At 38.8% G+C, this 14,421-nt stretch overlaps 1 protein-coding gene across 1 annotated transcript in view; it reads left to right on the plus strand.

Moving 5' to 3' along the window:
- The window catches only part of LOC122800215 (UDP-GlcNAc:betaGal beta-1,3-N-acetylglucosaminyltransferase-like protein 1), a gene marked incomplete in the record, with an annotated part of 1,890,971 nt that overhangs the window by 1,210,744 nt on the left and 665,806 nt on the right, over window positions 1–14,421 (plus strand). Inside the window, 1 exon segment of the mRNA XM_044069711.1 lies at window positions 8,837–8,905. Within this exon segment, the coding sequence (XP_043925646.1) occupies window positions 8,837–8,905 (69 nt within the window).

The following is a 14,421-nucleotide window of genomic DNA, read 5'->3' on the forward strand; positions in this document are numbered from 1 at the left end:
CTTACTTGTGATGCAGAAGCCTGTGGGTTCTACTCCCATAGTATGCAGCTGGATCGCTGATTCTGTACTGTGTTGTACTTTAAAGGGGAGTGGATGCTGCAGTCCTGTTGAATGTTCTCCTTTGGAGGAGTTGACTAGTAACTATGAACCTATTAGTTTGCCATCCATTCCCTATTGCAATATTTCTAGCTTATCATTTTTTTAGTGTAACATAGGCAATTTATTCTTCAAGGGCAACAGCCACTTTATTTGTAGATGAAACAATGAAATATAAAGTTGTTTTCTAGCAGCAACCCCTTCATTAGTTAGAGATCCCTTTAATGTAGAATTATTTAAATGACTTATTTCTGCAGAGATTTTGCATATTTACTGATATTGGTGGATTGTAATGACAGAAGTTTGAGTAGCCTTTTGTGGTTGAAATTTTTCTTAATGGGTAGTTTTATCATTATTGGTTCATACATTTTGTTTCATTGCTTACTAGAAGACTGCTCAAAACTACAAATTTAAAACCCATTCTAACAACTGATGCTGTATTATACAAGGAATATAATTTAATACAATCAGGAAGGTGAATCAAAGAATGCATACATATATGCATGGCCCTAAAAATGTGTTTGAAAACAGTCCAGAGGAAAGTGTGAAAGGCTCAAAATGATGGGCAAATTTTAAGCTTTACTCTTGTTAAAGCAATGGTTGAAGGTAAAACAGTTCACACCACATTACCTTGACCTGGCCAAACCTTTTGACACAATCCCCTACTCAGGTGTAGTGTAAAAGATGAATAATGCTGGAGCCAAACGCTTGCATCACTAGCTGGATTGCCAACTTGCTCACAGGATGCAGAGGAGATCAAAATAGTGGAAGAGACCAGTCATCAGTGGAGTTCCTCAGGGTTCGGTGCTGAGACTTTTTCTGTTTGGCATATACATCTCAAAAGTAAAAGGAAATACCAAAGAGATGACTGTAAGCTATAAGAAGTTATTGAATCCCCAAATGACTTAACCATCATGCAGGAAGGTTTGTCCCAGATAACTGGTGTCAAAATCATGACAATACCCTCTGAGAACTGATCCAGTTGTTTGGCATTTGGGAACTTGTGTGTACAGTGACCTAACTTTTGACCAACATGTGCCCCGAGTTATAAGAAAGTCTTTCTATATTGCACAGCTTATAAACAAATTGATTGTGACTAGATCTAGAGATGTTTTTGCCCCCCTTTACAAAGCTCTCATTAGGTCAATCATTTTGTATAATGCCCACTTTGGCATGCATCTGCCCAGCCCCATGCAACAATTGGAATACCTTCAGAGATACCTTACTAAAAGGATACAAGTCCTAAACAATAGGTCTTGCATGGACCACCTCAAAGATTTATTACTATACTCAGTATCCTACAGAGTGCTTAGAGGTGACATGTCTGGCATACAAGGCATCCTCTGACCTAATAAATATGGACCTACTGAACATCAGCAAGTCAAATGGCATCAGAAATATTCAGTCCAGGTATCTAAACTGAATGTTGTGGAGAGGTGGATATATATCACGGAGGCTACCACTGTTCCAGAACAGACTCTCCATAAAAATAAAACAAAGCTCATCCGTCCATATTCAGATGCAACTTGGATCTAAGGATGGTTAATAGAAAATGTACTCCAGGATTGCCCATCATGCCACTAATGGATAGAGGCCACTCCTAAATGTTGCATCCCTTACATGGGTCCCCTCAAATTATCTATGTTATGATCACAGTTACTCTCACTAGGGCTAATATACAATATCAGCGATGGGGATAGGTAAGACCAATCAGAAAATGTTAATTCAAGCCCTAAAAGGGAATTGGATAAGCTTAAAATGTTTTCCAAGTAAGCCTATGTTGTGGTAGTAAATAGTTATAAAAAATTGCCCTTTTTAGATCATTAAGTGCCCCTCTCACCCTCCACCCCCCAAGTCTTTAACAGCTTCCGGCGCCTATGATGGAGTAGGCAGTTATTTACCAGAGAAATAAGCCTACACACTCTGTTAGGACAGGCGAAAAAAGAAAATCACAGAAAAGAACTTCACTGATTAATGTAGTAATATACATACCCATTTATCTTTAGCAGTATTTCCATAACAAAATGTTAGTAAAACTCTCATATCAGCCAGTTATTGCTTATTACTTGGGCGGGGTAGTGGATGGCTGTTTAATTACTGGAAAGTGTTTTTTCAGTATATTTGGTAGTGCAATGGTGAAAATTATGTTGACTTTAGTTTTGATTAACCTTTAAATATCACAATCTCTGATTGACGCACTTAAATTAAGAGCTTAATTCCATTCTGAAATCTGAGAACCCCTGGCTAGATTGCCTGATGTGATCAACAGCACCTGTAAATGAGGAATGTGCAGTTGTTTCAGCAGTTAATAGACTAAAGGTTTATTGTTCCTTTATAGCAGTTTTGCTGTCTGTGGCACAGTACCTGTTTACACTGTTGTGAAACCACAGAGACAAATGCTGCAGTGACTGTAGATTTCTAGAACTAATGGCACGCCAAGAAAATTGCAGTGCTGTAGGAGATCCTAGCTTTTAAGGCTTAATAGTAGAGCATAGACTTAGTCCAGTTTTGCTACAAGTGGACTGTCAAGAACAGCTGGATATTTTATGGGCTTCTTTCTACAGTAGAGAGTCGATTATCTGAACTAATTGGGACGTAGGATAGTTGGCATAATCAAACATATAAGTGAACCGGAATAAAAAACTTCTAAAATCTTGTTTTTTTCTGCATGCCTTTCAACCAGTAAGTGATCCCAGTGGACAATAAAGAATATTTTTCACACACACAAGCTGTCTACAAGCTCAAAAACATGCTCAAGAGAGTACATATAATGTTTACATATTCAGACGTTTTGATTTTTCCTACCCAAAAACTTTGGAAGCCTGGTTTGGATTGACGTTCAGATAATCAACTCTCTACTGTAATTGTTATGTTAATATAACATTATTATGCACTACACAAACACCGTTTTGTCTTTCGGCTTTTCCCGGTTAGGGGTCGCCATAGCGGAACTTCGGTCCACTAATGATTGGCATTGGATTTTTATGGTGCCGAGTTGCCAGCCCAACGCCCAACCTTCAAAGAAGGCACACCCATTCACGCACGTACCTACCTGTATGTCTTTAAATGTCACTCCACTGCGGGGAGGACATGCAGACTCCACACAGAAGGCGCTCCAGCCGAGAATCTAACGGGAGAACCTCTTGCTGTGAGGCGACAACGCTAACCACTGCACCACCGTGGCCTTGCACTACACAAACACTGTATAAAATGAAAAAGGCATGTTGCTACCTGTAGACATCAGATAAGTCCAGGTGCTGTCAGTTTATAATTTATAATCAGCAAAACTCCTAGAGAAACTCACCTGGAAAAAATAATACAGATTTAAATTTACAAACTGGAAATAGTCTGCCCTGGAGTGCCTGAATTCTCGTACTTTTGATGGCTTTGTGTTCTGCTTTTAATATTTAATAATTTTGGTGCAGCTCTCTTGAGTCTTGTTTTTGTTTCCCCTTCTCTTACCTTGAGTATTTTCTGTGTTTGTGCATGGGGATGTTCTTAACTGATGTACAGATGTCACTGGGCCAACGATGGCACTGTCATCAGCGTGTATCTGCTAATAACTGTGCCGTGTTGCTCCAGCTGTTAAGTAAACAGTGCCTCTCTGTTTGGAAGGCAAACACTTTAAAACCACTCAGTTGACAGAATCAAATTCGGGAATGACCAAACTCAGAACAAATCTCAAGCCTCCCTGAAACACTGCAAACAGTAAAAGGGTTAGTCTAAGACCACTTAGAAATGTTTTGATTTTTATGATCAGCACTCAGTCACCAAAATCCTTCTTGAATCCAGAAACAATGCTATCCCGTACTGTCTCTGATAGGAACATCACTGAGCTACATAGAAATTGCATTGAGAAAGCAGTGCAAAATGTCTCTAGTAGAACACCTACTGGAAAACAGAATCTCTTCCTAAAGCTGGATACCATAGTTCAGAAAAAAGAAGTTTGTACATAGTTATAAAGTTTCTAAAAAAGGCTGCAGTTTCAGGCTGTGCCTGGCCTGTCTGAAACATTTATAATATTAGCAGCATATTCACTTGCTGTATTCCTCTTACCATCCATGCAGACATAAGCATCAGAAAGGGTAAAATCTTTCCATTTGAAAAGATACGTGTTGTACCCCCTAAATAGGATGTCACATCAACCGAGCCAAATAAATACAGACTAAGTGCTTTAAGCACAGTTTGGAAAACTTTAGCTTGAATAGTGCGCCAGCAGTTGACAATATGGAAACGTTTTAATTTAAGAAAAATGCATCATTGTTTCTTCTAGGGTTTGTCAGTCACTGTGCTGCTTAATTTGCTGATCTTGTAAGAGATGGAATTGTCAAAGACCAAGGGATATTAGGCTTCTTTATGGACCTATCGCAAGCTTTTGATACCATGAGCCACATAGCCCTTAAACATCAGCTGTCTGTAATAGGGATGCATAACATTGCCTTAAAGTTTTGTAGCAGCTACCTCAGTTAGATATTTGTTTTTGGTCCTTGGTATGTGCATGTCCCTGGTCCTACCTTCCCTAAGTTGGGACCACCTTGGACACTGGTGAGTTGAGGAGTTAAATGCAAACTCATGCAAGATCTCGCAGCTGGCAGTGTCGTGTACATTGTCCTGAACACTGGAGCTTTTTCTCAAGCTCAATCCCCCATGGTGTGATGGTGATATACTCTGAGACTTGAACAGTGAGGTGTAACCTATGAAGTTGTCTCTTACCTAGATCATAAGATAGTACTGTCTCCTTGGTGATACTGCATGCCTGACCTGGAAGTTCTTCCAAGGCCGAGCATCCACCATTTCTTAATTGGCAACTCATCTACACCCTGACAATTGCTCCCTCCAGGATAGGCATGCCAGCTCTCCCTGCCACTCTCAGTTTTGGCTGCTAATTCATTTCTAGTTACATGAGGCCACTCTCAGTTTTGGCTGCTAATTAATTTCTAGTTACATGAGGCCACTCTCAGTTTTGGCTGCTAATTCATTTCTAGTTACATGAGGCCACTCTCAGTATTGGCTGCTAATTCATTTCTAGTTACATGAGGCCACTCTCAGTTTTGGCTGCTAATTCATTTCTAGTTACATGAGTTGTAGTCGGGCTTTTTCTGTATTGGACTGGCTCAGCTAGAAAATAACACCCCACTGAGCTGAGGAGTGGTAAAGAAATTCCATAGGTGTCAATTTCAGGGCCATTTCCTTTCAACCTGTACACAGATTTTCTGTTTAACTACACTGGTAACCACTTAATGGGACAATATGCAGATAACATTGTCATTCCTTTTGTGGCAGAAAAGCTTCTGAAGTGTTTTTTGATTCTTGACAAATGGCTGTATGAATCTCACCTTTTACTTAATGCTAGTAAAAGCAAGTCCTTGTTTTGTAGCCTACCTACTTTGCCATAAATTTTGCTGAAATAAGAAATAGCGATAGCCTTCCCTATGCAAGCAAATATCAAACGTAGGCACTCTCATTAGAAGTCCAAATCGGTGTCCGGGTAAGAAAGTGTAACCTTATCTCGAAGTACAACCTCATGAACTTTACACACCATGAATAATTAAACAAAAATGAGAATATTTAAGGTTCATGCACACTGCTTGAATGTAGAGTCTGAGGTTTGTGCCGTGTTGTATGCAGAGTGAATGATCAACTACTGAGGAATGGAATAACAGCTTATTCATTTAGCTTCCTTTATATTACTGATAGCATCTTTAGAAATGAGCATACAGAATGCTGTTCTTATGAGTGCAGGTTATGTATTGTTTCTTGGTGTAATACAACACATGTTTTTTTTCCCTAAGAGGTGCCCATGACAAGAGGAAATCCTTTAACCAGTACTGGTAATTCCTCTGCAGAGCCCTCTAATTCTTCAGCGGTGTTAATCTGCCTGCACAGATCTACTTGATAGTGTGAATCACATAATCTGTCCACACTGCATTGAGGGATCCCTATCATTGACTAATACTACTACTCTGCACGCAATCCCCCCTAAAAGAGGCAGCATTTTTACTCTTCCTGTGCTTCACTGTGTAGCCTGTACACACTCCATGAACTTCATGGATCCCTAGAATATGTGCAGCACTGCCCTTTGCTTACATTGCATAGTGCCCCTATGCAGTGTGTAGCACCATTAGTGTACAGACACTGCAGAGAACCCCAGGAGTAGTATGCATTGCTGTTAGTGTGCTTCTGCTTCAGTGGTATTAGTGACTTTACACTGCCTCTGGAAAGTGTGCAGTGCTATTAGTATGTCTATACTACACAGTGCACTTGGACAGTGAGCTATGCTGTTAGTGTTCTTAGACTGCACAACACCCCCTGGGTAATGTGCCCTGCTGTTAGTTTTCTTACACTGTCAAGAGACCCTGGGTAGTATGCAGTGCTATCACAGTGCTTACATTACACAGTGCCCTTAAGTAGGGTGCAGTGCTGTTAGTGTACTTACACTGCAGAGTGACCCAGAGTAGTACACAGTGGCCTGTGAGGAGGGGGTAGTGCCATTAATGTGTTTAAACTGCACAGTGCCCCCTGATTAATGTGCAATGCTGTTAATGTGCTTACACTGCACAGTTAGGGTTGCCACCTTTTCAAACGGCCAAAGTGGGACATTTTCTGGACACACATCAGATTTTACAGGCCGACACATACCCACAGTCAGTACAAAGGATAGAACTTTACTTTTTTGCCTAAATAAAAGCTTATTCACATAGCAGTTTAGTTGCTTATTCTGTTTCTTGTAGCATTTAGGTATTTTACATACAGATATAACTATTTTATGCAACTATTACATAAAATATGGGACACAATTATGTCCTACAATCTCAGGACATTTGCCATTTTTAGTATTTTTGGTCAGGACACAACTGCCCAAAGAGGGACTGTCCCTCGCAAAGTGGGACAGGTGGTAACCCTATGCACAGTGCCCCCTGATTAATGTGCAGTGCTGTTAATGTGCTTACACTGCACAGTGCCCCCTGATTAATGTGCAGTGCTGTTAATGTGCTTACACTGCACAGTGCCCCCTGATTAATGTGCAGTGCTGTTAATGTGCTTACACTGCACAGTGCCCCTCCTGGGTAATGTCTACCTTTGTTACTCTGCATGTCCCTTGTGTAGTGCGCAGTGCTGTCATTGTGTTTGTGCAAGACAGTGCCACCTAGGTAGTGGGCAATACTTTTAGTGTACTTAAACTAGACTGAACTAGGGCTGTGTTAGAAAACTGGCTGTTTTCATTACTTTGCTGCCTATGCATGTGCAGTGATTCACTTTCACACTTGTCTTCTTTAATTTCACAGTCTTTATATGGGCAATGTAAGCCATCTGCTGACTAACAATAGTTGTCATTGCATCACTCCTCTGTGGATTTGAAGACACACAACTAGACTAAGTTGTGTTACATTATCAGCAGGTGGAAAACTGCAGTGTTTTCCCCATTAACTTGGTATCGCAGTTTGTGTGCAGAAAAAAAATTGCTTCAGTGAAGCAACACTCACAAGCACATTGGATGTCCAGTGTGAGGATTAATGGGTACTTACTATAAAATTCTTCCTGTCAGAAGTGCAAGATCCAGTACTGCAAGTCATGACAGCTGAAAAATTAAACCTTGATTTTAGCAAAATACACTGAATTCTGGTTTATTGTAGTTGTTGCAGTTTGAAGTGTTATTGCAGACACACCTGGTCATCACTACTACTTATATAATATATATGTGGACGGCGCAGTAGTAGCATTGTCGCCTCACAGCAAGAGGTTCTCCAGTTCGATTCTCGGCTGGGGTGCCTTCTGTGCGGAGTCTGTATGTCCTCCCTGCATTTGTGTGAGTTTCCTCCGGGTGCTCCGGTTTCCTCCCATGTTACAAAGACATGTGCTTGGAGCATTTCTCCCCGGGCCTCTGCTGAAAATTGGCTCGTACCAAGTTGGACTTTCCCGGTTAATAAAAAAAAATACTAAGATTGCTGTACCACAGAGTAAGAGGGGATGCACAGAGATACTGAAGTTTAATGGTAATCTATTACCCCTGTTTACACTTAAATTCTCACTGTTTGGAGGGTTGCATTGATAGACTTCTGTCTTTCAAATGGCACCCCTTGTGGCATGATTACTGCGATTAGTAGCTTAGAAGGCTGTTCATGGTTTGTTGAGTAGGTCCTGCAGCTTATCTGGATAGTAAGAAAATGGGCAGGCTAATTGGGTCAAATCATTTGTTTCTGTCCTTTTAGTTTGTTTATTTTTGCTGGGTCTGTGTTTCTTTGTATGGGCCACATACCACAAAGCTATATACAGTGGAGCATGCAAGTCTAACTGGTATAAATTAAAATTGAGAAAATCAGTTCTATAGCTTCCTAACAGAAGTGAGAAGTTCTGAAACTCTCCAACTCCAGGCCATGTTCAGAATACAGATTAGCTCTAACTTTGCAATTTGAGTTAGAAATTTCACATCCTTGTCTTGAATTTTTTTGCAGTTAAGTCCTTGAAACTTACTATATTCCCCATCAAGGTTTCATGTTCCTGCTGTGTTTTTTTCACATTCTCCTTGTTACCTCATACAAGGTTTGTAGTGTAAAGAAGTAACAATGAGCTCTTTCAGAGCTGAGGCACTCTTGCCTGAAGTTGTGCCTTTGTAACTAATGAAAGCTGTACTCTGTGGCCAATTCGAGAAAGGTGGAACCTGTTAACAAGCTGCAATATGTGTCTGACAGTAACATAGTGACCCCTTTCATGTTTAGTAATGGTGCTCTGTTTGTTACAGGATGATGCGATGATGTCACAAAGGGTGAGACTGCAGTACGAAGCTGCTCTTCATCTTCCTGCCAACTGCGTAAGTTCTTTCTTAACTCTGTATTACCCATATTGGCAGAAAACAAATGCTGTCTGCAAAGCATTTTATTTGTTTTTATTTAGTTTCCTTTGACATAAATCATAAAATTTGTTGAGACAATATGTTGAATGTGCTTCAGTTTTAAATATTGACCGTTTTATTATAGAACAAATTGTTTATTTCCAGAGATGAATGAGAATCATTTTATCAGAAAGGGCAATACTTGTTCAAACATTTCTTTAGGTATCACCAAGGAGCACGTTGGGGGGGTTCAGGGCTGGAGTGAGGTGGTATATTATTTGATCAGTGTTTGCACATTTTGTAAGTAGAGGCTGAGCGAGCCAAACCATATTCTCTGAATTTGAAGCACAGTGCTGCCTTTCAGACCATGGTGAAGGACAAACATTTTCCATATGCTCATCTTGAGATCAATCTTCAGGTAGTTAAAGCACAGCAAATGAGCTTTTGCCCAGGAATCCGAGTCTGTATGATATCAGCAGTGAGGTTTGCTTGGACTTCATGAATCTGGAACACATTGCCTTGAGCATATTATTATTTACTGGGTCTAATGTATTGCATTATGTGAAGTATATCCACAGTTTTAGCAGTAATTTCACAACTTGAGATTCCAGGATGCCTTTGTACCACAAAATAATTGCCATACCACCTTATCAATACTGAAGCAGGGCATCTGTTTGTACCACTGTATTCCAGATCCTGAAGTCAACAAGAGGAACTAAATATTAGGTGAAGAGATTTTGATCTCCGTGCCAGGGGTGTCTTTCCATAGCAGGTGGAGATTGTAGATTATGCTTTGCTCATTGTTCGCCTGTGCCCTTCTAGCAGCTGGGAATGTAGGCTAAGCATGCAGTAAGAAAAACTCTGCTAGGTGTGTTGTATAATGTGTTTACTTGAAGCATGCATGCCTATATTAAAACTTTGCCTGTTGCATACTGCCCATTTTGGTTTGGGGGGGGGGGGCTCTGACACTGGGCAGCAGTATCGTGTCAGTCAGTGTGTGATTGACCTTCATGGATCAACATAGATATGCCAAAGGATTGTATTGTTGGAATGGAGAAAAAGTATAGTCTTTACTTTTCTGAATTAAGCAATGAACAGTGTACACATCTGAACTCCTCATACACACTCACTGCTGTCACTCCCATTAAAGAAGGAAGTCATCATTGTAGATAAACTGCAAGCATGATTTACTGAAAGGTTAAAAGTCCTTTTCCACCCCCGCAATGTGTATATTGACTGTGGAGATGTCTAGCCACCAAGTAACAGGTGTCCCAGCTTAAAAGAGTAATTTCCTTAATTACACCCATTTACTCACACAATATTTCTGACAGAGTACTATGTAGGGAATTTTTATCAGCCAGCTCATTACACCCACAAAACATATGTTTTCAGTTACCTCTTTCTTCCCCATCATACCTCCAACAATTGACATCTACCAGAGGAAAAGTTTTCAGTGTCTGCTTGGGGTATGAACTACCTATGCAAACACTTCCAAGAAAAACTCCTAAACCTTCTAGACTTTGTTGCATACTTGAGAGCCATACATATGTCCTCCCATTGTTCACTTGTAAATTGCTTATCCAGTCTCTCTTCCCAATCCTTTTTAACCACCTCTGATTGATTCTTGGGTATTGTGCAATATTTTATATGCTCTGCTAATTATCCCTGTTTTAATAGCAGCTTCTGTTCTAGATTCAGTAAAAAAATAAATAAATAAAAACTCTACCAGGGCAGGTCTTTCTTTATGAATTCCCCTGTCCCTTTCTCGTTACCTATACTTTGATATTAATAACTGGTAGGGAAGACAGCCTCTAGCCTGCAATCCAAATGTCTTCTTAGCCTCATCCCATTCTGTTAGCTTTCCCACTGTAATTATTTGCTCCAAATACCTTGGTTTCTTTGCCAGTTTTCTCCAGTAAATTCCAGCCCCCCCCCCCCTTGCCTGTTCTCTGTAGTCCTACTTGCAGTCATCTCTATCAAAAAATATTTCTGCATTCTGATGCTAGCTTAGTTCTTAGAATACTTTCTGCTACTTGATGAATACAATATTCTGTATGGCTGTTATCTTTCTTAAGGATCTGCATCCAAAATATCACTTTGTCTTTATTCTACCCACCTGTTTCATTATGAACCCTTTCCAGTTTGAATGATTACTTTCTGCTTGTGTTTATGAGCCTTAATTGCTTAGCTTTAACATTTTCCACCAAATCGGGTAGCCTTGAACCACTTTGTTCTATTAGAACAGTCAAGTTATCACACTTAACTCTTGCATTCTTCCCGCTCAGATAAATTCCTCCAACTCTCTATTGATTATTGTCCAAAACTTCTCTGGTTGGTAAAATTGCCTGTATATAAAACTAAAGGGACTAAAAATATCTTCACTGCTTGCATCTCACTATCCATATCCATAAACAAGTGCTTTACGTTTCTGAGTTTTTGTGTTATCTTTTTTGTAGTCTCTTCTCATATATCCTTAGCTGCCATAACAGAAGCTGTTTTAATCCATACTCCTAAATACTTCATCTTATTGTGTCCCCATAAATATGGGTGTTGCTGAACCAATTCATATGTGAGTACATAATTTATGCCTATAGCCTTTGTTTTAATTCATTAATTTTATATCCTGAAAAGATTTGAAGCTGTCAGGATGTTCCACAGTGAGATGTCCTTTTCTGGATTTAGCAGGTACAGAATATCATTTGCAAATAAAGCCAAATTTTCTTGATTGCCATACCAATTATATACTTGAATTTCTAAGTCCCTTATGTTTTTTTTTTTTTTTGCCAATGACTCTATAAAGCAAATAACAAAAGGGAAAGAAGACATCTCTGCCTGGTTCCTTTATTCAGGCACAATATCAGAGTGGAACCCTCTCATTTTAATTCTTGCCTCAGATCCCACATATGTCCCCTGATTAACCTTATTGTATCAGGGAATGCAAATGCTTTCATTGCCCAACTCATGAAATCCCAGCTTACTGTGTCATTTGCTTTTCTCTGCATCATGACCTACCAACAACAGTGGTATTTTCTTACATTCTGATTCCCACTGGGACATCATTGTTAAATTAATGTCAGATATTTGCCTCTCCTCCACAAATCCACATTGATCCATATCTATCAATTCTGGTAACACCTTTGTCATTCTTTTAGCTGTTATAGGCATAAACTCTTTGCAATCATCATTTAAAATTGAAATAGATCTATATGAAACTGGGTCTGATGGGTCCTTCCCATCTTCGGGTGTTATAGCCACCACAGCTGTCTTCCAAGATGTTGATGGTTCTCCTTCTTTTAAAATACTGTTAGATGAAACCTTCTAGATCATTATCACTTTCTTCCCTCCTGACTTCTAAACTTCCACAAGAATACCATTCATTCCTGGAGACTTTCCTGCAGATTGATTATACATAACTGTTTCCGTCTCATTTTCTCCTATCTTAATTAATTGTTGAGCTCATTCTCATCTAACCTTGACATATTTAAGTCTTTCAAAAATATATCCATTTGTAATCTCTCTTGATGTCTATATTTCTGTGCTTTATACAATTTTTTTATAAAATTTCCACAATATCTCTAATACCTGTACAGGGACTCTTATTTCCCCTTGTTATAGACTCTCTGAATTTGGCTACGACCCTTTCTACTTCTGTTGCCTGATTCATTGTGCAAAAAAAATGGTGCTCTGAAGTTATCAAAAAACATTTGCTTAACAGCAATCTTATTAAACTTATACATAGCACTCTGCAGTTGTGCCTCTTATTCTATGAAATTTCCCTTATTCTGCAATACTTTAACCTTTGTCAGCTCATCTAAATAATTCATATTACTACTTAAGCCTCGTCTCTTTTTCTTTTATTTTTACTCTTCTTTTAAACTCTATTTTCATTTTATCCCACTTACTAGCTACAACTTCTGAAAAATAGTTCCGTCTTCCTTAATAACTCTAGAATAATTTCCATTACCCATTTCTTCAATACCTCTCTTTCTAACAGGTCGATGGGAAAGCACCAATGTCTCATTTTGACTGCATTACCCAGCATTTTAGCTTAGTTTTATTGGTGCATGATCTGAAATGGTTATTGGATGTATGCCTAAGCTTTCAATTAAATGCACATGTTCCTGTGAAATATAATTTGTCTAATCTAGCACAGTTACTGTACCTTTAGGAATAATGTGTAAATTCTGTCCAAGCATGTACTACTGAATTAATGTCTTACATACCAAATTTTTCATAAATGTCTTCAGAAATTTCTTCAGAAATCTACCCTCTCTCATTATATTTTCCTTTCTAGGTTCCACAAATGTACACCCTCACGGTTCCAAATCAAATTCTAGTCCCTACCTATAAATATTCCCTGCTAAAAGCTGGTTATTTCTCCACAAAATTTCTTAAGCTCCAAAATAGCAGTTTTTGGTGAAATGTAAATGCCAGCACAATCCTCCTCACTTGCCAGTAGCCCTTTGCTACCAGAAATGTACCCTTATCTTTTGTTTCATCTTCTATCACTTCCCTTTTTCTTTGTCCCTAATATTCCACTGAATATCCATCCTGATATATACGTTATCAATTTAACATACGTATTTCTTTCCAAATGTTTCTCATGCAGCATTTCTACTGGCACTCTGCATTTTTTATTAAAATTCAATACACTGAGCTTTTTTTTTTCTATACCTGTAAGGCCATATACATTCCAAAATAATATGGCTAGCATAGCCATTATAAGAAGTTATTGTTCCCACCTGTTGTACAGTAATGCTTTTTTGAATGTTTATTTCCAATGTTTGTATTGTATGCACACACAATAATGTTTGGCACTTTGATCTTTTATGCATTTGTTTCTTGTAATCTCCATTTGAACCTCTGTCACATTTTGAAGACTGTTTAATAAAAACCCTCAAAAAAAAAACTAAATAAATTTCAGAACACCCCTATAACATTATTAACCTAGAACAAATGCACAAAACTATGTACATCTTCAAGTAATTAAGCCTAGCCCTCCTGACAGGAACAATTGCCCCAAATTGACAACTGCACCCACAGGCATTAACTAACTTAAAGTTAAGGTTATCCATGCTAAAGTGCTCCCATTTACAGTGATTGTGCTTTTCATATCTCTATTCCCTTCACAGATTTGAAAAACAGCTTGTATGCTTTCAGAAACCATACATTAACTTTTATTCTTAAGAAAAAGTGAACTGGCTATCTTTAAATAAAACTAACTTGTACACTGTTCTATTAAGGGTACTAGGTAAGCTACTCTTCACTTGTCATTTCAAACTTGTTTTACTTAACTGCTTGCCCTTGTACCTTAAAATTTTACATTTCCCTCTACAAACAATGCTCAGAACTCTCATGATTAACTGCCTGCGTCCGTAGACATCTTGTCTCCAAGGAAACATAAGAACAGAATGTAAAGCTTCCATCAGCTACAGACTACTTAAATCCTACTGACCATTTGCTAAAAGAAAAAAAAAGCTAATATTATTGCATAT

This window comes from Protopterus annectens, chromosome 4.part0 (assembly GCF_019279795.1).
Source record: "Protopterus annectens isolate FY-2018-M chromosome 4.part0, PAN1.0, whole genome shotgun sequence".
Classification (NCBI taxonomy): Eukaryota; Metazoa; Chordata; order Ceratodontiformes; family Protopteridae; genus Protopterus; species Protopterus annectens.